This window comes from Kwoniella dejecticola, chromosome 4 (assembly GCF_000512565.2).
Source record: "Kwoniella dejecticola CBS 10117 chromosome 4, complete sequence".
NCBI lineage: Eukaryota > Fungi > Basidiomycota > Tremellomycetes > Tremellales > Cryptococcaceae > Kwoniella > Kwoniella dejecticola.
Window position 1 is genome coordinate 1,872,167 of NC_089304.1, and position 24,130 is coordinate 1,896,296.

A 24,130-nucleotide genomic window follows, 5' to 3' on the forward strand; every position below is an offset into this window, starting at 1 on the left:
CATTATTCTCATTCGCACGACATCTATATCTTCTCCAACTCCTCCAGGATTGTCCTTTCCATCGCTCTGAGGACTTGAGGCTTCGTGAAACTACTTGTCATTATATATATAACGTTCCCAAGGGGTCTGCCATGTATCTGGAAAGGGCTGAACGAGCCATCCGAAGAGGTGATTATCCGTTGTTTTAGCTTATTCAAGAATTCTAATCCGAAGTGAGATGCGTAACCTTTTATCGGACCACGATCAGCATCGCATAACGCATAACGAGTCAGACGGGTCAAACTGAAAGATGACTCACCGCCGCCCTCCGTCTCTTCAAGCTCAATGGCAAGTACAGTACCCATAGCCATACTTCCTTTCACCCCTTTTATCTCACTCAAGTTCTTGACAGCCATTGGAATCCAGAAAGACCACCTCTTGCTCTCGTCGTTAAGTTCAACATCCCACATCTTCTTCTCCTGCTCCCAAGTTTGCCTTTCTAGGATTTCGATTGCTTTCAGGGCGACAGAGCATCCGATAGGATTAGCAGTGTAAGAATGACCATGCAAGAGGGCATCAACTTTGCTGTCCGACAAGAAGGTGTTGAAGATGCTTGTGGAAGCTACTGTAGCTGATAAAGGGAGCAGACCGCCAGTCAAGATTTTGGCGTAGACGGCTATGTCGGGGGTTTCTTTCAGGATGGAGGCTGCTGATAGGTATCCGAAACGATGTAAACCGGAAAACACTGATATCCAGACCCATCAGTCAGACCATCAGCTTGACATTCCAATGGCCTCGATTTTACACGGCGGAGTAGGATGACCCACCTTCATCGTAAATTACTGGAACACCTCTCCACTTCCTCTTCTCCCGCCATCCATTTCTCACTTCCTCTAGATCCTCTCTATACTTCTTCCCTTTCCAAGCTTTTCCTCCGAACAGATCACTACTAGCCCGAACTACTTGGACGAGGCAAGTCTGGAATAACGGATCTACAAAGACCATTCCTCCCGCTCCCAGACATGTCGGTTCGAGGATCAGTGCTCCGAATTTCTTGCCGTCTTTTATTGCCCGTTCGAGGTTCGCTCGGATATGCGATCGATAGTAATCTGCCAAGGGGGTCGATAATCTATCTTGAACCGAATAGATGTCTTGAAGATCGTCAAATCGCACCTGCCAACCGTCCGAGATCGGTCGCGAAGTCGAAGCCAAAGAATCGGGTAATGTGGCCCACGCGTCTGGTCCGGTTGATGAGACTGTCGGTCTACCGTTGATGAATTGGACCATCGGTGGCGAGAACCAATGTCCCCGACCCTTGTACCTGACCGTTTGTACGCATGAGCATAGTCTTCCATATGCTTGAGAAGGGAAACTTACCAGTCCACAGCCTTGTTGAAAGTCGAGCCCTCCGAAGCGTCCATACTTCCAATCTACCATCTGAGTCAGCTCTGAAACTTACGCGCACGAGGACGAGCTGAAGCAAGAATTTTTTGAGAAAACTTACAGTATCACCGTGATAACCTCCCCTCAGACCAATGACCCCGTGATCACCACCCATCTCACTATCATACCCATACCGCCTACCGGCAGCTCTCAAAGCCATCTTTAGAGCAACCTCGATACCGGTACTTCCATTATCAGAATAAAACACCCTTTCCGCCCATCCTTTCCCGACGGTCTGCTTCAGCTTCTCAGCAAGATTTAGAGCGGGCTGATGTGTTCCCGAGGGGAATAAGACGTGTCCATATCGTCCGGCTGCTTTCGCTGCTGCTATCGTCAATTCCTCATTCGCGTGCCCGTGAGATTGCCTATAGCTAAGCTTTAGCATTTTTTCGTAATGTCAAAAGCAGAAACGAAACAATACATACGTGAACCAACTAGCTGACCCGTCGAAGTAAGAATTCAATAGACTGCCTTCTTCTTTCGGGACCGTGGCAATCTCATCCGAGTTGGATTTGGTAATAGGCGGAGGTTTGGTATAATACGCATCGAAGTTATCTCCAAAGGCAGAGTCAATTACCATGACATCTTCCTTCTTGTTTATCTGTGCACGATCTCAATAATCAGCCGAACATGTCTGGGAAAAGATGATTTATCGCTTACTATGCCATGCTGCGTGAAAGGCCACCAGACGGATTTAAGCGTTCTTTCCGGCATACCAGCCAATTCCTTTATCCTCTGAGCGTGCTCAACATCCAGCCAGTCCGAAGCATCTTTCACACCGCCTTGACCTGCCTCCAGCGAACCTTGGGATTCGACCTCTGCGTACCATTGGGCAAGTCTCTGCGCGTCCTCTTGTAAGGTACCGTATTTCTCCGGAGGAGGTTTGACCGTCCAATAGCCTACACCCCGGTCCTTGAAGTAACCCTCCAGGAAATCGTCGTTTCGATAGTACGAGTCGTATAAGCATAAGACAGCCGATATGGAGTATCCGCGCATGATGAGGGACTCGTACGAGGAGAGCGTCGTTGAGATCCCGCCTAAATGCGGAGAAGCTATGAGAATTGAAGGTAATCTGAGAGACCGAAGGAATGTCGATTGGGTATGCGGAGGATGTAAGGCCGGTGAGTGGACGCCTATGCGCATGTCCAAGTGAGTGAGTTGATCGCTGCCTTCGAATGAGATGGGAAGAGATCGATGGCTCACCACCTGCTGTTTCTACGAATAATGCTCCCTCCTTTCCGGCTAATCGCTTGGCGCAGTCAACAGCATAATTCTCTATCCCGCGAACGAGTTCATCGTTGCTCTTGGGGAACGGCTAAGAGGGCCTCATGTCAGCGTATCATCCAAAGCTGATGATGACTAAACAGCTGACCAGATCTGGAGCCAGCTTAGCAGCTAAGTGCGGGGACATGGGTTCCCTGTATTGATAAAGGTTATGCGTATCGATGAGATGGGAATACGGCTTGGTATGTCTTTGTACATAGCTAGTCCATTGATTAGTCATCAGCCTGCTGGTCATCATTCGTAGACCATCAAGAAGCTTACCTGACGTCTGACTCTTCGTCTGGTCCTGTAGACACAGGTTTTAGGTAGAAGACATTCTTCTGATCATCGACCTCTTTCCCCTTGCCCTTAGCTGACAAAGCATATCTCGAAGCTGTCGCTCGGACTAAGGCGGTCGTTAAGAGAGTCTTCCCTACATCTGTATTGGCTGCAGAGAACAGGTCAGCTGAAACACCTCAGGCGTCAATTGTAGACAGCTCACCTCCAAAGACTTGGTGTATTCGGAAATTGGGGAAAAGGAGGGGCATAGCCGAACGATTGGGTCGCCTCGTGGTGACCTTTCCAAATTTCGCTCGGAACGGGTGCGATGAAGAGGAGGGAAAATCTCCGGGCGATACAGTGCCGTTCTGAGCAGGACCAGGTGATCAAGCAGAGACGCAGTGAACGAGGTATACCAAATGCAATGATACATAGACCGAGTCATTCTCTCCCCAACATTATTTCGGGTAACAAACCAATAAATATCGGGTATTGCCATGCAGAAAGCGGAGTCTCCGCGGAAACGCATTTGACCGCGATACAGTCTACAGTCAACTAAATGGGGTGTGTGAATAATGATATGGTATGATATCACGGGCTGTGCACATGGAGAGAAGGGCGCGTCACTGCTGCATGGATGCATGTCACATAATAAAAACCAAAAGTCAACAAACAGCATCATCGTCATATCCTCATTCTGAGGGTATTCCCAACATTCCTTCATCACTCCATTGCCACCACGACTCATAACGAAGAAGTGAACGAATACAGTGTATCAATTGAAACACAACGAGCCAGATATAAAGTGTTACGAAGCATAAAGGGTCACGAAGGAGGAGAACTTAACGATGGCTCAACAAGCACAACCACCCGAGCCGAAACGCTCACAATCAACGACCTCATTATCGAGGCTGTATAATGGACCAGGAGGCAGCAGAACCAGTAGTAATAATGAAGAAGAATTGAATGATCCAAAGATGGATTTCTGTAATTCATTTTGGGGACAAGGAGATAGAGGATTTGAAGTGATAATGGCGAGATTAAGAGGAGCGGGAAGGACGGTAGATGAGATGAGAGGGTTTTGGAGGGAGAGGTAAGTCAATTCTCCGGCAGCTAGGGGTGGGATGGGGGCGAGGACTTTTATTGGTAGTTAGGGGTGGGATGGGGGCGAGGACTTTTATTGGTAGCTAGGGGTGGGATGGGGGCTAGTACTCTTATTGGTTGTTAGGGGTGGGATGGGGGCTAGTACTCTCACTGGTAGTTAGGGGCGGGAAGGGGGAATACAATCTTATCCTAAATATACAAATACTTCTCTATAAGACCGCTGACACCTCCTCTTACTCCTAACAGAGCAGCAATCGAAGAAGATTACGCGAAACGACTGAACAAACTATCCAAACACGCCATAGGCAAAGACGAAATTGGCGATCTATCGGATGCACTACAACATCTACTCAACGAGACTGCCGCTCAAGGAGCATATCATGCTTCCTTAGGCAACGAGATCCGCCAGACAGTCGAGAATCCCACAGTCGAATTAGCAGGTAGGTTAAGTAATCTCAAGAAAGGATTACAAGCTAGTATCGAGAAGGGATATAAGAATAAGGGATTACAAGAGCAACACGTCCAAAAGGTATGCCTTCCCATCCTCTCCATTCGCTCATCGCCTGGCACGAAGGCTGAATCCTGTGAAATGCTGTATATAGGCAAGAGACCGATACGAGCAAGATTGCCTGAAACTCAATTCTTATACCGCGCAATCGTCGTTGACCCAAGGAAAAGAGCTGGAGAAGCTGCATACCAAATTAGATAGAGTCAGGCAGACTATCGGAGCGAACGAGCAGGATTTCAGACAATTCGTGAGGGTTTTAGAGCAGACTCAGGCTAGATGGGAGAGCGAATGGAAAGGCTTCTGCGATGTAAGCGAGATCAATTGTGCAGTCAGAGAGGGAGTTCGAGCTGACGAGAAAGCGTTTCTCACAGCACGTCCAAGACTTGGAAGAGGATAGACTAGCTTTGACGAAAGACCTAATTTGGGTATACGCCAATGCTGTTTCGCAAGTGTGTGTAGAAGATGACAGTGTAAGCTGGGAAACCTCTCCGCATTACTGCTTCATACCGCTGACGCAAGGCGTAGTCGTGCGAAAGGATCCGAGAAAAGCTTGAGCAATTCGAACCTCAAAATGATATGCTGAACTTCGTCAAAGGTTGGGGAACAGGAGATATGATTCCAGGTGAGCAAATCAAGATCGGTCGTTGTTACACAGCTAATTCATTCTCGATAGACCCGCCACGGTTCATCAACTACAACGCGGGCGAATCGTATCCTACTCAGCCCGCTTACCACGTCTCCCGCTTCCAGCGCCTGTCCTCACGTCCGCCTATGCCACCTTCCATGGCTCAACAAGCTGCTTCTCAGCCAGAGCCAGAACCTGAGCAACTAGAGGAGCCAGAGCCCGAGAATCCCCAAGCAAATGGTCATGATAAACATTTGGATGACATCTCGAAAGACATGCAGCGTACCACTCTAAAAGATGAGCCTCCTGCAACTCAATCAGATCCAGCGGCCGAGGCCAAGAGACGAAACCCCTTCGGCGGAGTTGCTCTTCCTGGTATGGCGAATCCTGCTTCTCCGCCTCCTCAAGAGGAAACATCCAATAAATTCTCTTCTATGCCACCTCCGCCTACGCCTCCTACAATGACCATGCCTGAGCCGCGTATACCTTCTCGACAAGGCAATAACAGCCCTGCGCCTCGAAACGTCAATAACGAGGAAGACCCGATGGCGAAAGCTCTCGCGGATCTCCGACGAGAACCCCCTCCTCCTGGTAGTGTAAGGCGAAACACTTCACATCGCAGACCGGAATCCGTCGTTTCCGCTTCAGGATCAACTCGAAACCAGTACGGAGGGATCAAATCGCCTGCTTCACCTGGTCCGAACAGGATTTCATACCAACAAAGCATGGCTCCTACCCATTCGCAATCCCGGGGCTCGGTAGATATGACTCTATCACCTCCGCAACCAGGCCATACCGCTGCGGCGTTAGCCAAGTCAATGGAAGAGTTTCGTCAACAGTCTTCGCGAGGTCCGGGGCATGAGGCGAAGCGGCAGTCCGTCAATTACTCCAATTTTGCTGATGATATTGTTGGGGCTCATCCCACCTCTCGACCGTCTTCGCCCAGCGTAGCACCCAGAGCACCTTCTCCAGCAATGATGCAACCTCCAACACAACCCGCTACACACATCGCCGACGAAGTTCTGAGTCAGTATCACCAAGCGTTCCCCGGCGAGCGTCAAGAACGGTCTAGATCCAGAGCAGGATCAGTGATTTCTTCGCATTCTCGTGCTGGGTCATTTGTGGAGCAACAAAATAACCAGCCGCCGCCTTCCCCGGGTAGAGAAGCATTCGCCGGAATAGGCGCAGGAGGAGGTCGATCGCCATCACCACAACCACCCGTGTTCAGATCTCCCTCTCCCTCTCCCATGATGTCCCAGGGATCGCTGGGACCGCAAAATCTGGGTATAAGCTTAGATGCCAAGGGTGGAGTCGCGCAAGATACTATGGCTGAACAATACCGCAGACAGTTTGAACAGCAACAGGCTCAACAAGGACACGGTCCTCCACCGCAGCAGATGAGTAGTTATCCGGGCCAAAGAAATAGTCAGTATGGTCAGCAGTCGTATGGACAAGATCAACGGAACTCGATGTTTGGAGGACAACCCCCTAAATCTCCCTCGGCTTCTGCGCAAACTCATGATCGATCATCCATGTATGGTGGTGTACCGAAATCACCCATGACCCAAAGTCAGCCGCCGATAAGTGGTAATCGACCTACATCGGGCTACAACCAAGCGCAATCATTCGGAGGCAGTGCTTCGTCGCATCAAGGATATAATCAACCTCAACAACAAATTCCACCACAGCCAGCCTACAATTCCTACCCCGCTCAACCTCAACAGCAGCAATATCCGCCGCAGGACCAAGGATACGGCGGTGCACAACAACAACATGGACCGCCTCAGCCCCCGTATGGGCAACATCCTTCGTCCCAATCGCAACCTCAGCCTCAAGCGCAATATCCTCCACAACAGCAGAGCAATGGATATGGTGCACCTCAACAACAGTATAACGGTTATCAAAATTCTCCTTCGATGAATCAGCAGTATGGACGTTCAGCTAGTCCAGCTCCGCAACAACAATACGCCAGATCGGCTAGTCCCGCGCCGCAATCGCAGCAACAGCAGCAGCAACAGTACGGATATAACAGAGGACCTTCACCCCAGCCCCAATACGGTGGCGGTGGTGGTAGTGTAGGCAGGGCAGGACAGAGTCCTAGTCCGCAACCCAATCAGCCTCCTAATAATGCCGCGCCGACTGGTCAGTGGAGTACGACTGGATTGCCCGTACTTTTCTGTAAGTCCGACTGAACAACTGAACATCGGGTAGGATTCAATTCATGCTGACTTGTCTTGTTTGCCAAAATGCAGATGTCAAAGCGCTATATGATTACGGAGCTCAATCATCGGCTGAATTCGATTTCCAAGCTGGAGATATCATAGCTGTGACCTCTACCCCTGAGGATGGGTGGTGGTCTGGTGAATTACTTGACGAGGCAAGGAGGATACCTGGAAGGACTGATTTCCCCAGTAATTTGTGAGTGTGCTAAGAAGTTTCCTCTCAGAGCCTTATCGAAGGGTGCGTGGAGCTGATTTCGCTGGATGATCGTCTTAGCGTTTGTCTATTCTAAGGATATATATTATGAGTTCGTTTACGGCTTATGTGTAATGATCGGTTCAGTACCAGTTTGAAAGGAAGGATCAATTAGACGGTAGTATATAGGATTTTATTAATGACTTTTATGCATGATACCCATTTTCACGATCTCATGGTTGGTGGCGTATCGCTTGCTGATGCTACAGTCCACCTAAGTATCAGGGATGAAAGGATGATTGGATTGGATGAAGAGATTAAAGGATGAGATCGTCCTCCACTCGCTATTGCGACCGCGTTTTAAGGATCACTGCGGCTAGGGAATTATGACGATGACGGAATGGAATGTTCACATGTCAACAATAAACCGCGACTGAACTACTCGAGTAATTATTTCATGGCACCGAAGTAGCTTATGCCTTGAGAACGTATCCTATCATCCATCGCATTACATCTATAGTCGCCATAGTAATCTGTGCATCGGAGCGTCTGCGGTCAGATTTTGCTTGAGATAGTCTGGGTGTCACGATGGACGAAGAAGCTGATTTGGCTTTGCTGGTTTGTTCCGACTCCCTCTCTGTCTACTTCGAAGACACCTCCAAGCTATTAGCTAACCTGGATTTGAGATAGGATCAACATCTACTCAAGACGAATCTACTCTCACAGCGGATGACCAGTATGTGTACAACCGACTCTGAAGCCCATAACCTACTCTACTGGATACTGGACACCGGATACTGATTTGCTTCCTCGATGTTAACGTTAGACATACTTGGTCAATTGGATAATCGATTGTCTCGACTGGACAAGACGATAGCTCCCTTGGGTCTGCAACCTCTGACCAGGAAAGATGCTAGTGAGTCCACATCCCGTCCCTGCGTTCCGCCATCCTGCCAGTCATGGAAATAAGCCAGACTGGATTGATCTCCTTTCTCCTCAGATATCCAATCAATCCTCCTTCAGATGGAAGGTCCAGGTCGATCCTCAGCCTCTACTCCAACGTCTTCCAAACCACCTAATTCAATCTCCGCCCTCGCTCCTATCCGTCCCGCACGAAATATCCCGGTTACATCACCTATAAACACCTCCTCCATCGCCTATTCTAACGGCGCACCAACTTCGGCCGTGTCTACATCTACGAAACCGTCCTCTGTATCTTCCTCTCCTGTAGGCGGAGGCGTGACTGGATATACTCTGGGTAATCCGATAATAACAAATCTCAAATCAAGCGCCCACGCCAATTCCAATTCCAATGAGAAAGCCAAAACCTCGACGTTATCGCCGATACAGTCTGCTGCACCGTCGATAGCGGCCAGCCCGGCGGATGAGACTGCCATCTTGGTGAGAGGACCGGATATCATGGCGCTCAACGAGTATTTCACGGCGATCGACGGAGTGATATTGGATCTGGAAAGAATGTACAAGGGTTTGATGGAGGGACGAGGGGGAGCGAGGGAGATGGGCGTGAAGGATCTGGTGAGTTTTCTTACACCCTAATTTGCCTTCAGCCCAGTATCTGTGTCCTTCCTTCTGTTTGCAGTTGAGGTCGCACCGTCTCCTAAAACCGCGTCAGATATTCGCGTCAGCGATAGATTGAAAGATACAATGTGCTGATGTAATGGGATATTGATCCGCTGATACGCAACAGAGCAATCTTGTGGAGATCGGCTTCTCTGGAATGACGCAGCTGTTCTTGAAGCTCTCGAAAGATGGGATGGGCAAGACAGTCGACGCGGAGAGTGTATTGAACAACGGTAAGTCATAACTGAATCGGTTGACAATCATACTTGATCTCAGACGAAAGTCATCGAGTGTACGTATTGATGAGATGGATGCTTTTTTAGGCCCGCCAACCCCGCCAAACTACTTCCCACCACTGAATACCCTTTTACCCCTCTTGACTAAGATCAACTCCATTCTATATCCCGCGAACCCGACTCCAAAGACCGCTTCGATAGTCCAGCCTATATGGGATCAGACGATAGCTACATTTGGAGATATGCGGGGAGACTGGCTGTGCAGGTGTCTTAGCGGGCTGATAACGCGTGTCGAGGAGAGCGACGAGGGTGGCATATGGGCGGAAGGACGAGGAAGGGAGAAAGTACAGAGTCTATTAGGATGTTGGGAGAGTCTGCTCAGCTTAGTCGAAGTGGGTCATCTGCACAAGCTTAGCATTACCGGAATGAAAAGCTGATCTTATAATACTTTTAGGCCGAGACCTTATTGATAACGACATTATTCCCTTCGAATCCACCTTCCTCCCTTCTTCTTTCCACTCTACACGCGCCCACAGAAACTCTCATACGGATCTTACAACCCACCATCAACACCATCAAGCGTTCGCTCTCCACTCATATCTTCTTGGCGTTGGATTTATATCGATCATTATCCACGATCCAATCTACGTGGGATACGATCATCTCGAAATGCCTCTCAATGACAAATACACCGTCGTCGCTTGAAACGAAAGACATGTTGAGTATTCTCAATCAACCGATATCGACACTGAGGAGTTTATCTTTGAGATCGTTCCCTGAACTATTGGTGGATATCAAGTCGTCTCGAGCGGATGGATCGCCCTCGTCGAGTATAGCAGACACGACGTACAGTACGCTGGGATATTTGGAGAATATGAATGGGTTTGAGAAGCTCATCGAGGGCTTGCTGAGCAAGAGTCATTCGGAGAGGAGCTGGTTGATGGGTCAAAAGGAGCCGCCGTCTAGTGCGAGGAACGCGAATGAGGAAGGAGGGGTGGTCAATCTCTTCGTTGGTGCGTATTTTCTCTCTTCGCCTTGAAATCTCGCGTCTTGGGGCATCTTGGGATATATGCACTGGTCCTTTTCCATGAAACACGGAAGGAGGGGCAGATGACATGCGGAGATGGAATAGCTGACATTCGATTTGTACGTGTACGTGTACGTAGCGGACGTGCTTGGTACACTACTGCAGTTCCTCGATGCGAGATCAAGAACGATGCGCAAGCCCGTTGGACAGGCGTTCTTACTAAACAACCGTGAGTCACTGGTGATAGACGGATAATAATGCGGGAGTCCCGACTGATTGATGATGTCCGGAGGATAGTTTCGCATATAAGAAATACCACTTCGTCTTTCAAGTCAGATATAACAGGGCCTGGAGCTGAAGACATGCTGAATAAGGCATTCAGAGATGCTAAGGGGTGAGTATTTTCCCGCCCGCTATCTCGGCTGTGTTCTCATTCAAGCGGCCAATCACCACTACATATCGTGATATACTGATTCTTCCTCTTTCTCTGTTATGAAACAGACAATATCTATCCGAGTTCCACTCGCTGGTCAGTCTACTCACTACGACCCACTCGACCCCTCGATTCGGAGTGACTGTCCCCCAGGGAGAAAGACATCACCTGAAAGAATCGGCCACTCAATTCTTCGACAAGTTGGCGGAATTGGAGAATGTCATCATGCAATACCCACTAAATAGGCAAGACCCAGATATGCGAGATAGGATAAGTCGTGAAGTCGAGGGAATTGTACGAGGGGGTTATGAGGCGTTTTGGGCTAGATGCGCTGGAAGGGGCATTGAGAAATGTAAGTAGACCCTTTTACCTTACATTTCAGCTTGCTCTACAGTGGATAAGGGTGTCGCTCTCTTTGGAGAGATAGTGATCACTCGACACTTGTGATGTTGTGATGTTGTGTGAAGGATGATCAGCTGACGAGAGTGTCTTCGCAGACCTGAGAGGATCGCCGGATGATATTACCAGAAGAGTCCAAGCTATGTTCAGATAAAGGGAAAGATGAAAAAAGTCCTGCTGAGACCGATTAGATCGTCGGATGGATTACAGGATGCTTGCGGCTTACTTGGATTGGAAGATCAAGAAAATATACTATCATGTATCTATCCCATAAATACTTGACAATATTGTTGTACGATGCACACATGCTATGAATATAGATGTTATGGATGTCAACCTGGGCCAGTTGATTTTTATGATTCTGCGGAGTGGACGTGTCCGGCTGAACATTACCGAGCGAGAACAGGAACACCGCGTATGCGCGAATGGGTCAATGTCGGTAGATTTGATATCGTCTTGAAGCCTGGTATTCGTATGATGACTTCCTCGATACACTTCAGGCATAACATTTCGTCGTCATAGACCTGCAGAAAAAACAGGGCAATAAAAAGTAAGATCGATCTTCAAGATGGAAGAGATACAAGTGGAAAGTCTGTCCTACGTTGATATTCAAGTGAGTTATATTCATCTGTCCTTACGTCCGACTACCTTACCGTTGCATCTTTGCTTCGGACGGATGGCATCAAGAGCCAAGAATCAATATCCAACGTATCTCTCACTGCGCAACTTACGAGGCTTCCCATTGTTACCGCGTAACCCGCGTACCCCATACCAACTCGGCTGATCAAGCGATTCGTCTTGACTTTCAATCGCATAGCACGACGCTCTGGCTGTGTTTGACGATGTCGAACAAGGGATAATCCTCTCGGAGGACATATGGATTTCAGGGGTAAGTGACTTGACACCATTTACATTGTGTGCAGAGTAACGTACAATCAGGCCGAGGAAATCATAATGAACGGTGATTAGCTAACACGAGGATTATATTCATATTTGGACAGTATCAAGTTGGCGAGACGTCTGTTCATGGAAAAGCGAAAGTGTCTATCCGGGAAGGAGGTGGGTTGGACCTTACCCCGAGAGATGGTGTGCAGATACAAAGGATGAATAAGGTAATTTATGGTCATTCATCTTCTCCCATCCTACGTTATACTCGTCCTATCTCCTATCCTGGTGTCAAGAATGATCATGTCCGACGGAGTGTGTAATGTCAAGCTGATCGTCCGATCAATCGGTCAGACCCAGTTCAAAGTCTCGATACCGAAATTATCAATACGGGATCGAACGGTCAAATTCCCTAAACAAGTGATCAATCCGCCTTATAGGAAAACATCTTCTCTCGACGTAAGTGCTCCGCGGCTCTACGTCTTCCCAAGGTTTAATACGGTATCCTCATTTCAGTAATCTGGCGCCTCTGCTACATTTGGATCTTTACCTACCCGGGAAGTAATACAGCTGACCTTTTCTGACTATATACCCCAATAGGCACCACTGCATATCAACTCGATATCGCTGAATCCCAAGACACCTCATGTGGTCGTAGGAGGCCAAGATGGATACTGTGTGATCTTACCTACCGCCTTGAATAGCCAAGAGAAGGAAGTGCAGCTACAGGGGCATGTGGGGGATGTATTGGATGTTAAGTGGTTCCCCAGTGGAGAGGTGCGTTGTCGGGTTGATCCTCATTCCTCATTGCTCGAGTCACATCGCATTCATTCATTCACTGTATCATTACTTCGGAATCAAGGATTATTGTGGACGATCATCCGTAATCGAACCGGCATAATCACTCGTCAAGCACTGCTAATTCTGAAAGCTACTTTAGGTAATCTTGACCTGTTCCTCGGATCTGTCAATACGTATATACGGACGGGACGGCATAAATCCACGAACGCTAAAAGGCCACACGCGATCAATCACCTCGACGTACATCATTGGAGTAGGCAAAGAAATCTTGTCGGCGAGTAAAGATGGGACGATCAGATTATGGGATATCGCCTCCTCGAAAGAAGTGAAAAGATGGATGATCGGCGATACATCGAGGAAATCGGTTGAGGGGATGATAGTTTTGGATCAAGCTCAAGATATAGCTCGGTTAGGATCACAATCCAAATCCGAAGTGGGAAGTGAGAGGGTCGGCCTGTTGAATACCCAGGATGGGATTTGGGTACAACCTCTCTCTTTCAGTTCGGGCACTTCGAGATCGTCCGCCGGTACGACGTCTCCGAGCTCACAGTTTCAGACTCAAACTCGGTCTCAGTCCCGGTCAGAGGAAACGGACGAAGGATGGTTCGTGAAAAACAGGATAGACAGTAAATTGATATCGATAGCTCAGGAAGGTGGATTGGTAGTTAAGGGATATATGAATGGGTGGATCGAAATTATGTCTTTGGAAAACCTGAAAAATCCGAATACAAGTGGGCAGGCATTGGAGACGGACGGAAAGGGAAAGGGTAAATACAAGGTGATTAGAAGGAATGAAGCCTCGATATATGCTCTGAAACTCAAGCGGAATGAGGATAAGGACAAGGATGAGTATAGTTTGTATGTGGGCACGGCATCGGGATTACCTGCTTTACTCTCGATAAGAGAGACGCAAGATGGGTACGAGGCGAGGACGGAAGAGGAGTTGGCAAGTTGGGATGCGGAGGGTGTGGAGGTGTTTGATTATGATTCTGGATCAGAGGGGGTTTGGTGTGCGGGTGGAGAGGGGGGTTTGAAGAGGTATTGAACAGGTATTCAATAGGCATAAGGATGGGTGTGTGATCGTACTTTATGCAGATCATTCCTCGTCTGTCGAAAAGTAAAACGCTTGCAGCAATGTCCCGGAACACAGCATCTACGCAGAGAATTCGGCGGGCGCAGATCAATCCCACAATCAGGATTCTATCAATGATCGATTCGGTGTCAGCTGAGCAAGGACCGGACTGAGTGCCGCTGAGACTTGAAATCAGATGAGCTTTCACACATCTCATCTCATCTCGCCCACGAGTCGCCGGATCGATCCACTATGGGGAATGCTTGGATATCTGGGGATCGATGTCGGAGATGGAGAATGGTAATAGTCACATCATGTTATACAGGGTATATATTCTAGTAAATCGCAGGATAACCGGGTCGAGTCGAAAAACGAGATAAGGATAAGAACTCGCAGGAGATTCAGTCAGTGTTTTGGATGGTTATACGGTGATTTATCGATCACGTGAAAGTGCTGTATGTGTGTTCATGTCAGCTCCAATGCTATGATTTACTGCTGAGCGAGACTAGAGCGCTGAGATAGAAGGAGACTTCTGGATACGTACGATTGTACATCAACAGCTTCTCAATCAGGTCGACTATGCAACGCCCGAATCATCAGCTATCTGGTCTGAGTTTCATAGCAGAAAATGGATCTTGGGAGAGTAACGGCTTGGCTTACCATGTGTCAGAACCATTCTTCGACAACAATATCGTTTCCTGAGTATCAGCCAGGTATACGTCAGTCTTAGCACAGTCTTTTTCCGTGACATTGTCCTGTGACGTTGTCTCGGTGTTCTAGCCGGGCATCGCTGATTGGAACATACAGTTGAAGTCGGTCCAAAGCGTCACTGGCAGATAAGGATGATTAGCGTACAAGCTGAAATGGTCGGCCTTACTGAAACAAGGGTGTCACTCACCCTTCATCCACTCCAGCAGCTAACAGTTCCAGATAACTATCCCATAAATTACCTATCACTTTACCGCATGAGAAACATCGGACGGGGATGATCTGTTCAGAGCGCCTTGGCTATCAGCTACACTTGTACGTACGAACGGCAGCTGGATGCTAAGTGCGCACCATCTTGGGTTTTCGCCTTGAGGTTTACTTTGCTTGGGCTGGGAGCGATTGTGCCAGTAAGAGGTATATGATTTTGATGGTATTATGATGGTATTCGAAATATCTTTATATCTTTGTATCGGAAGACGTTGAAAGAGGACTGAAAGCTAAATCTGCCAGGAACAACAAGACGAAAACGGAATCAAATATTCACACTCCTTAGCCACCCATCAAGTCCACGTCAGCAAATATTGCATTCAACTGATACTGCTTCTATGCTTCTATGACACGTGATTATCAAGTTGAATGGTTACGTCAACAACCACTACGCGTTGGATTTCGAGCGGACGAGCGTGTTTTGCCTTTGTCTTTGGTTTTATGACTTTCCGTCTTAGTTATCCTGTACCTTCGACCATTCAGCCAAACACAGGCCTCCAATCTAGTCCACTGTGCTGGTTTTCTGAGATGCCAGTAGCCAAGGCTGGAACAGCTACAGCTACAAAAGCTGCTCCGCCGGCTCCTCGAACAACTAGAGCGACGCGAACAGCCACAAAATCAAGCAACAAAGTTGTAGATAGCGCGGACGAATTAGTTGAAGGTTTAGGCAAGCTGGCTATACAGCCAAATAAGAGGGCTACCGCCAAATCTTCAACGACTGCTCCATCATCGATCAGTGGTACCGTGGCCCCCTCTTCCGCGAAGGCCACTGCAAGAAAGCCGCCAGCATCAGCGTCAAGTAGAGCTGTACCCGCTTCTACATCCAGCAAACCGGAAATTAAGGGCAAGGTCAAGGCCAATGCTTCTTCGCTTGAAGACTCATTACCATGGGCGAATCCATGCGGAGAGACATCTATGAGGCCCCTTGATAGGGTCAGAGGGGCCATGCAAGCTGTCAACACTGCTTCAAAGGAAATAGCAGCAGCTGTCGCTTCGGGGTTCAAGTATACTCATTCGTCCCAACCTGCAAAACCAGTACCGGGAAAAGGAAAGGGCAAAGAGGAAACCTCTGAAAAGGAGTGGAGCATTGAGAAGGTTGACAATGCTATCGAGACTTGCAGGATCGCTTTTAGAGTCTTGAGGGATCTAGATGTCCAAGGGCATTTGCAGAATAAAGCTTTAGATGTAGAACGAAGCTCAGTAGGGGTTGTAGGGAAATGTATATCGTTAGGATCGGTAAGCTCAAGTCCGATCGACCCTGTGGTGACAAATGCCGAAGCGGAGGGGAAAAATGAACCAGGCTGATGATGGAGACAGTACCGCCTAGCTATGAAGTTATTGGTAGATTCACGTCCGGCCTTGTTGCGCCTGTATAAACCTCGCCCCATGTCAATACAGAAACCAAACGGCACCGCTACACCGGCTTCCAACACTACTTCATCCTCAAAATCGACCGTCTCGAAAGACAAAGATAAGCCTAGCTCGGTCAAAGCAGGTGCCAGCCTAGCATCCAGAAAAGCTCCTGGGACGGCTCGTTCTCGTATAATATCTGGTCAGACGAGCTCGATACCGGTGGGAGTGTCGGAAGAATGGCTAGAAATGGGTAGCTTACCCACGCCGGAGGAGGGCACAGACTTATCTGAGACTCTGAGGAGCTTGCTTTTCTCGGTGATGATGGCGGCATGGATCTGCCTGGTAGATTTGAGCAAAGATACAGCCCAAGTGAGTTGAACGGAGAATCCCTCAATGTCTTCGTGCATACAGCTCATTCAAGTGACAGCTACTTCCGGCGATGACTATTCCCCGAGATTCCTTCAATGTAGAGGACAAGCGCCTACATCCTCTCCTGCTTGCTCTATCCCTACCTATACCTCAAACGACCTTCTATTTACACAACTTCTATCGACAAGTCACCGTCAAGATTGTTTCACCGTCCGACCCATCTTATCTGCATCTGCGGCATCTGTCGTTATTAGCGATGTCAATCACCATCACCCCCTTACCGGAAAGCAGGACAACTCCGACCCAATTCTGGGATACGACACACCGGGTCATCCTGAATTTTGTCAAGGAGGACGAAGGAAAGGAGAAACTTCGAGAAGCAGCTGCGGTATTAGACCATATCGTAGGATGGGTTGAGAGTCTGTCCGACGTCAGGGGTCAGAAAGGCTGGTGTGAGGGTAAAGGATGGTTGGGGCTGGTTGAGATGTGGGTGGGATTAGGCAGAAGAGTGAGTCAAATCTCCCTTTGATTTGGCAGAGTGCTTGTGCTGCAGAATATGAGCTCAATCGTTGGGCTAGTTGGGCGATTCCGCCGTGATCGATAAACCCTTATCCTTATTGGCTTCTTCCACGTCTATCGCTTCTCCATCACGGCAGATAGAAGCTGGACCGTCCACCCCGCCATCTTTATCTAGTGTCAAGAGTAACACTCAGTCTCCGGAGTCTAAATCAAGTGTCAAGTCAAGAAAGATACCGAATCCGGATGCTGAGATAGCTAGGATCTGCGGGGATCTGGCAAAAGCGAGCTTGATACTCGACAAGGCTTCTTCAGGTTCGTATGGCCCCTCTATGCTGCATAGTGTCTATGCTCAATGATCAACGTAGAGAAAACACTTTCATCGACTATCGAGAGTCTGGGTAGCGAGGACCTGATGCTTCTGGCTCATGCGATCTCTTCGCTGCCTGAGGACGAGCAGTTCATCGATGTAGCTGGAAAGGCTACGCGAGCTTATGAAAGAGTCAGGAGAGGATGCCTGAAGCTTCTGGGACATACCGGTCAAGCCAGTTCCGCGGAGACACAACGCATCAGGGATTGGTTGGACGCATCGATTGAATTCACCGAGTCGCTGACGGCAGCTTCGATATTAGTAAGTCAGCATCCGTCATTATCCGAATGTCGATCTGATTGATCAGAAGTCAGCAAAACTAATGATGGTTTGAACAGAATGCGACTCTTACGAAAGACCTCATATCGGGCTTAACGGATACAATGATCCATCTCCTCAAGCCATCCTACTCGTCCTCTCTACCTCATGTTCAGCGAGCTCGGGCAGTCATCGATCAGAGCGCGGACCGGATGACTGACCGAGATCGAGCAGATTGCTTGAGATGCCTGGCGTCCATTGCTTATAGTGGAGCTGGACAGTCGTATAGAGCGAGTAGAGCGGAAGAAGCTCTAGCTTTGACGCAGATAAGCTGTTCGTGGGGCACTGAAGCCTTGGATCTGATAGGAGAGGGTTCGAGTGACGATAAATCGCTCGTCGCTCTGCGAGACGGGATGAGCAAGAAGTGGGAACTCTTAGCGGGCTGTCAACAGCGGTCGGGCAACAAAGAAGTGAGTATATCTGCGAAGCCACATTTCCTTCCTGAGCGATCTGCTGATTGCTGACAATAATTGCATGGCTGCAGGAAATGTTCACATCGTATTCACACGTCTTTGCGACTCAGTCACCATCGACCCTGTCCCAAATCGCACTTGCATCCGACTCCACACCTTTGAATGAGGTACTCACACCACATAAGGAACTGAAAAATTCGATGACCCGGTTGATTAGCTTGATACTGTATGAACCGGCAATATACTTCACGCATGGTACCCGCCTGATACGGTTGATGCGAGATCATGCAGTGCCGGTTGCTGCGATAGGAGCGATGGCTGAGATGCTAATGAGCGCACTGGAAGAAGGAGAATGGAAAGAGGATGTGGCTCGGATCAGCTTGGAATTGGGCGATGCCATTCTAGATCTGTACGGAGAGGATTATCCCATACGGCGAATCAGGTCAGTCAGCTGACAGATGACCAAGAGGGACGGTCCCAAGCTGATCTTTCGAATCAAGGGTACTGAGCAAGATGATGGGCACCATTTTGTCGTCCGGCCAGAGTTTCGATAGATTTTCGACTCTCGTCCAAAAAGTGAATAGTGCGAGCGATCAACAGGTGGGTCAACTTGGTCTGCTTTTCTTGCTTCTTTCTGCTTTTATCATTAATAATCCATGATACGCACAGGACCTAGGCAAAGATATCAACCTCTTGCCGTTCAAAGCGGAATACGTCTCGTACACCCTCATCTCACGAGCGATGCAGATTTACCATTCTGCGCCTCATCCCACCTTGGAAATCCTACAGGCGACCAAAGAAGTAGTGGAGAAATTGCGTCAAATCATCCTTCCTCCGACTCCAACCTCACAATCGGGTCTTACTGCCACAGCTGAAAATGATGCACCGAAGAAGAAAACCCCCCTGGGCCGAAGTACAACTACGAAAGCTGTTCGACCGACTCGAGGGACAGCTAGAACGGTCTCTGAACCCAAGAAAGCTGTGGCGCCGCCGCCTGCGAAGAAAGTAGTTAGCAAGAAGTCCACTGACGGTGAGTTTACGCCACGATGCCTGACATTGTATCGCCTGACATCGTAGCGCCTGACATCGTATGGATTATATGGAAGCTGAGGGTAATTGCAATTTCTAGCTTTGACAGCACAGAAACGACGATCGAGTGTCTTGCCTACTCTAGTATTCGATGACTTGAAGCGTCTGACCGGATTACTGGGTGAGGGAATTCTGCAGTACACCGTCCGCCATGACTGCAGCTGATAGACGGAGATCAGGATCCCTGTCAACTTTGCTTGGACTGTTGGGCCACTCTTTACAACAGATAGAGGTCTTGAAGCTTCTCCGAGCCTTCCAGAGAAATAAGGAGGATCTGGTCGACGGTGAGCCTGTCTCTCAGAAGTGCTGTCATCGTCTTCAACGAGCTGATCATCTGTCACAGATTACATCCTGCGCTCTGCTCAGCTCGCAAGCGAATACCAGAAACTGGGTAAAACCTCGCGCGCCGCTTTTGTCTTTAGTCAAGCTCACAAGGTCATCGAACATTCGAAAGTTATGGTATCGGCAAAAGTCCGAATTGAGATGGGTTTGCGTTTCGCTGCTTTTCTAGCCCTTAAAGGAGATGTGGCGAAAGCGTAAGCTTTTTTTGACGCTTTGAGATGATGTGACTGATTGATTCGACTACTGTCCCATAGACAAGAAGTGTATTCGGAGGCCGCCTCACTTGAGACAGAGATTGAGGAGAATAAGACTGGCAGCTATGTCACTCGTGTAGTCGACCGGTGTCAGTCGTTAGAACGAGCCGCCTGGGCTCGGAGAGCGGCAGCTGCTTTCTACGCCGCTCAGGTAAGCTATCTTGTGTAAAACACTTCACAGAGCTAACAGCGTGGAATAGGATAATGCGGCAGGCGCAATCATGCAGTTGTCAGCGTCGTTCAGACTATTCTCGAGGGCAGCAGATGCGATCTGTCGAATAGCGTCTGACGCTCCCAGAGCCCCAGCTACCGGTCCAGTAGACAAAGCGGTAACGGAAGATGATCCCTTCGGCGCACCATTACCGCCCTCGGCCAAACCGAAGATCGACGGTGCAGATGAGCCTTCGAAAGATACCAAATCAGCCAACGCTCAAGCAAATCAAACCTCGTTCAGCGGAAAGCACTTGTCGGCCTATCAATGGAACATAGCTTTCTCCTTACTCAGCACCACGCTCGACCTTTCAAACGCCTTTGCATATCGAGGGACGGTGAAAGATTGTGAATATTTCCTGAAATTAGCTGCGGGGATCGCGGAAGTGGTCAAGAGCGATATCATGCAAGCTCGAATAGAATCTAAGCAGGCCGAACTGTATTTCAGGATGAGAAAGTTCGAACAGATGGGCGAAAAGCTTGAGAGTGCCAATACTGCTTTGAACACTGTAAGTTCTGGATCGCTACTGCTATGCAGCGATTCGTACGCTAGGCTGGCAAGCTGATAAGGCATATGTCATCGCAGATCGAAGGACCCGACATGGTGGATCTCAATGTACTCAAGGGAGATCTGTATTCGCGCACGGAAATGCTTGAAGAAGCTGAACAGGTCTTCCAAGCCACGTCCAAAGATATCGAAGGATTAGACAGAGTTTTCGTAGCCAACGAAGCTGTTTTACCGACGTCAGTCTACCTTCCGATCAATGTGAGATGTCAAGCTGATGAGAGGATACTGTGGAACAGGCCAAAGAAGAATGCTTTACTGGCTGCATCTACTTCGAGCGTACGAGCGAGCTTGACCAATAGTAAGCTTGGTAAAGGGAAGGAACCTCTTTTACCTGCTGCTCTAGCGCATATCCTGCGGCAATATGGTAAGCTCATCCTACCGAGCGGCAATGAAAGCAACGTGAAGCTGATCGATGATGATAGCTTGGCTACTGAAAGAGGCTGGATCCAAACAAGAATGTGAGGAATTGCTACAGCAAATCAGAAGCTTGCCTTCTTCTACTGAGACAAAGGCAAGTCTGCCCGATTGGACACCGAGCTTGTGGGCTAATGTAAGCTTTAGGCAGAGGAATTGTTACTCGAGGGCAAGATCGCTCTGCACGAGGCTTTCAACACTTTCAAAACCGATCTATTCATGAGCTCCTTGACGGAATCTGGTATGTCAACAAAATCTTACATTGCGTATGAACACGTATCTGATCATTATTTCACTGGATAGCCGTCGCTATGCCCATGGGAGCCCCTACGAAGCGAGTCGCAGATCGACAATCCACCCGCCAGAGCATCCAGACCGTCCTCAGTCGCGCTGAAGAGGCTTTCTTATCCGCTATTTCGCTTGTTTCAGGGAGTGGTAAAATTGAAGGCATGCGACAGGCTTGTCTTGCATTGGCTCTCCTACGGACATTCCAGACCTCGCTTGGACAAGGCAGTGAGGCGATCACTGCTTCTGCTGCTGGAATGTTGGGTGAGCGGTCTCACGGCTGGGATTTCCTTATTCCGCGAACTTTAGCTAATTTGACGTGGAGTGCATCTCAGCTTCGAGCTCAGCCATAACCTTGCAAAGAGAATTACTTGAAGCGATTGACTGCAAATTCGTTGACATTGTCAATGCGGATCTTACATGGCCCTCCTTCGTCAATACCGACAAAGAGACCGAACAAGCGCAAGGCATGGATGTGGACAAACTTGATGACTCGATTGAGGTGGTGACAGAAGATCTGGATGATCACGATGGCAAACTTCGTTCCTACTGGGATATCATCAAAGCCAAATACTCTGCAAACCCGATCGTCTCAACGGATCCTGTTGCTTTGGATATTCTACCTACTGAATGGTCTGTCATCTCTATAAACGTGACGGACGACCGAAACACGATGTTTATCTCGAGACATCAGCGCAACCATCAACCCATCGTCTTCTGCTTACCCCTTGACCGACAAGGCAGGCGGGAAGGTGAAGACGATGAAAGTCTGTTCACCTTTGATTCGGCGATTAACGAGATGAAGGATATCATCGATCGCAGCAATGATACAGCCCGTACGGCCAAAGGTGTGGTCACCCGAGAAGACAAGATCGCTTGGTGGGAAGAACGCTTCAGATTGGACGCTAAGATGAAAGCTCTTTGTGAAAGTATTGAATTTGTCTGGCTGGGCGCTTTCAAAGTGAGTTTAGAGTACCCCTCACCCCTTGAAACCCATTCACATCGTCACATCATTTGGTGCAACGCTGACTGTCCTGCATATCTTCGATAGACCATATTTAGCCCTCGACTCCCGAATTCGAATATTCTGATTGCCGATCTGAAAGAACGTCTAGCTAAGATCTTCGACTCGGCCCTGTCCGCTACTGGAGGAGGATCATCAAACCCCCGTTCCAGGGTCTCGTCGGTACCGACCATGCCCCAAGTAGAATTGGACGATTCGTTGCTCGAATGCTTTGTCAATCTGAGCAGTAAATGCAAAGACGAGGAAATTGAGGATCTGGTGTATTTCATTCTGGACGTTTATCAATTCCATGGTGTACCTGTTGCTTTGTCGGAATTGGATATCGATCAGGTCAGTGGCTGTGTTTTTTTTGCTGGATGTAATCTCTTCTCAGTAGGCAATGTCATATGCGCTGTCAAGCTAAATGGGCCTCCTTACAGATTTCGATCGACGTCAAAGGCGCTCTGGAGAAAATCGAATCGAGAATCACATCGTCCGGCCTCACACCCTCGAAAGATGAACACTTGTTCTTAGCTCTTGATAAGAACATCCAGCCATTCCCATGGGAATCCATCCCAATCTTGAGAGGTAGACCGATTAGTAGAATCCCGTCACTGTCATTCATGTTGGATCAAGTGAAAATGTCAACACATCTCCGACCTTCGCTCAGTCAATCTACTACAATCCTAAATGGCACTGAACAAGGAAATGCTAAAGACCAAGAAGAAGGACTGAGGAGGACGATCAATTCTAGAAAGACATTCTATATCTTGAACCCAAGTGGCGATCTGACGAAAACGGAGGAGCATTTCAAGTCGTACATCGATGAGATGGTGCAAAAAGCTGGATGGAAGGGGATCGTGGGCAGGCCCCCTACAGAATTGGAGATGGTGGCTGCTTTGAAGGATTATGATTTGGTGCTGTAAGTGGACTTGATTTTCATAACCATTTCGTCATTCGTCATCTTTCTCAAAGCGAGACTCGCTGTGTTCGTGCTGATGCAAGTTCCGATTTCATGATAGATACTTTGGGCATGGTGGTTCGGAGCAATATATCCGATCACACAAGATAAGACATCTGCCTCAATGTGCGACGACGATGTTATGGGGATGTTCCTCTGGACACTTGAAAGAACAAGGTGATTTGGATAGAACCGGTACTGCATGGCATTATATGATTGGGGGATGGTGAGTCATACCGCCCATTCGCTTTTCCCCCATTGTCACGATCGCACATTGGTCCGATGTTATGGGTCTCATGTCTAGGTTATCCGATGCTGATCAATGATTTGATGCCCATGCGCTGTAGCCCATCCCTTACGGCAAACCTGTGGGACGTGACAGATCGAGATATCGATAGACTCTCTGCGCATGTGCTCAAACAGCTGCACCTCGACTCAGCACACTTGCCAGATTCGAAATCCCGCTCAAACACCTTATTACCTCTCTCGGAGCTATCCACGGTGCAAGCTGTCAATGCCTCGAGAGAAGAATGCAAGCTCAAGTACCTTACTGGCGCGGCTCCGGTGGTCTATGGGTTACCTGTGTGGGTCCATTAGCTATTGTTGTACTCATAATTATGGTAGCATGCATAATCAGCCT

General features: G+C 48.6%; 6 protein-coding genes across 6 annotated transcripts; 4 read left to right on the forward strand and 2 right to left on the reverse strand.

The window, feature by feature from the left end:
- Nucleotides 1-23: 23 nt before the first annotated feature.
- Nucleotides 24-3,233, reverse strand: I303_103964 (uncharacterized protein; the record flags this gene model as incomplete). Its single annotated transcript, XM_065968880.1, has 11 exons — nt 24-226; nt 299-724; nt 807-1,300; nt 1,357-1,409; nt 1,484-1,787; nt 1,848-2,023; nt 2,083-2,555; nt 2,626-2,737; nt 2,795-2,906; nt 2,968-3,133; nt 3,188-3,233. 11 exons carry the CDS (start codon nt 3,231-3,233, stop codon nt 24-26), a joined length of 2,565 nt encoding a protein of 854 aa, XP_065824952.1.
- Nucleotides 3,234-3,812: 579 nt separating this feature from the next.
- On the forward strand, nt 3,813-7,623 carry I303_103965 (uncharacterized protein; the record flags this gene model as incomplete). The annotated part of the gene is made up of 7 exons (XM_065968881.1): nt 3,813-4,057; nt 4,315-4,597; nt 4,671-4,883; nt 4,948-5,046; nt 5,102-5,198; nt 5,250-7,379; nt 7,454-7,623. The coding sequence occupies 7 exons, from the start codon at nt 3,813-3,815 to the stop codon at nt 7,621-7,623; spliced, it is 3,237 nt and encodes a 1,078-aa protein (XP_065824953.1).
- A 581-nt stretch (nt 7,624-8,204) lies between these two features.
- I303_103966 (uncharacterized protein) lies at nt 8,205-11,446 on the forward strand (the record flags this gene model as incomplete). Its single annotated transcript, XM_018407296.1, has 11 exons — nt 8,205-8,234; nt 8,307-8,352; nt 8,443-8,532; nt 8,617-9,152; nt 9,325-9,430; nt 9,521-9,825; nt 9,888-10,446; nt 10,600-10,689; nt 10,758-10,854; nt 10,962-11,245; nt 11,391-11,446. The coding sequence occupies 11 exons, from the start codon at nt 8,205-8,207 to the stop codon at nt 11,444-11,446; spliced, it is 2,199 nt and encodes a 732-aa protein (XP_018264104.1).
- A 414-nt stretch (nt 11,447-11,860) lies between these two features.
- I303_103967 (uncharacterized protein) lies at nt 11,861-14,023 on the forward strand (the record flags this gene model as incomplete). Its single annotated transcript, XM_065968882.1, has 7 exons — nt 11,861-11,905; nt 12,110-12,181; nt 12,294-12,404; nt 12,532-12,636; nt 12,778-12,954; nt 13,118-13,478; nt 13,563-14,023. The coding sequence occupies 7 exons, from the start codon at nt 11,861-11,863 to the stop codon at nt 14,021-14,023; spliced, it is 1,332 nt and encodes a 443-aa protein (XP_065824954.1).
- Nucleotides 14,024-14,532: 509 nt separating this feature from the next.
- On the reverse strand, nt 14,533-15,112 carry I303_103968 (DNA-directed RNA polymerase I, II, and III subunit rpabc5; the record flags this gene model as incomplete). The annotated part of the gene is made up of 5 exons (XM_065968883.1): nt 14,533-14,627; nt 14,711-14,748; nt 14,856-14,879; nt 14,949-15,040; nt 15,110-15,112. The coding sequence occupies 5 exons, from the start codon at nt 15,110-15,112 to the stop codon at nt 14,533-14,535; spliced, it is 252 nt and encodes an 83-aa protein (XP_065824955.1).
- A 441-nt stretch (nt 15,113-15,553) lies between these two features.
- I303_103969 (uncharacterized protein) lies at nt 15,554-24,087 on the forward strand (the record flags this gene model as incomplete). The annotated part of the gene is made up of 24 exons (XM_065968884.1): nt 15,554-16,261; nt 16,343-16,747; nt 16,806-17,255; nt 17,326-17,578; nt 17,632-17,894; nt 17,972-18,361; nt 18,436-18,806; nt 18,865-18,964; nt 19,034-19,394; nt 19,494-19,574; nt 19,633-19,737; nt 19,797-19,989; nt 20,050-20,200; nt 20,250-20,768; nt 20,846-21,003; nt 21,103-21,191; nt 21,250-21,338; nt 21,389-21,482; nt 21,545-21,790; nt 21,862-22,487; nt 22,578-22,880; nt 22,970-23,451; nt 23,552-23,716; nt 23,838-24,087. The coding sequence occupies 24 exons, from the start codon at nt 15,554-15,556 to the stop codon at nt 24,085-24,087; spliced, it is 6,852 nt and encodes a 2,283-aa protein (XP_065824956.1).
- Nucleotides 24,088-24,130: the final 43 nt, after the last annotated feature.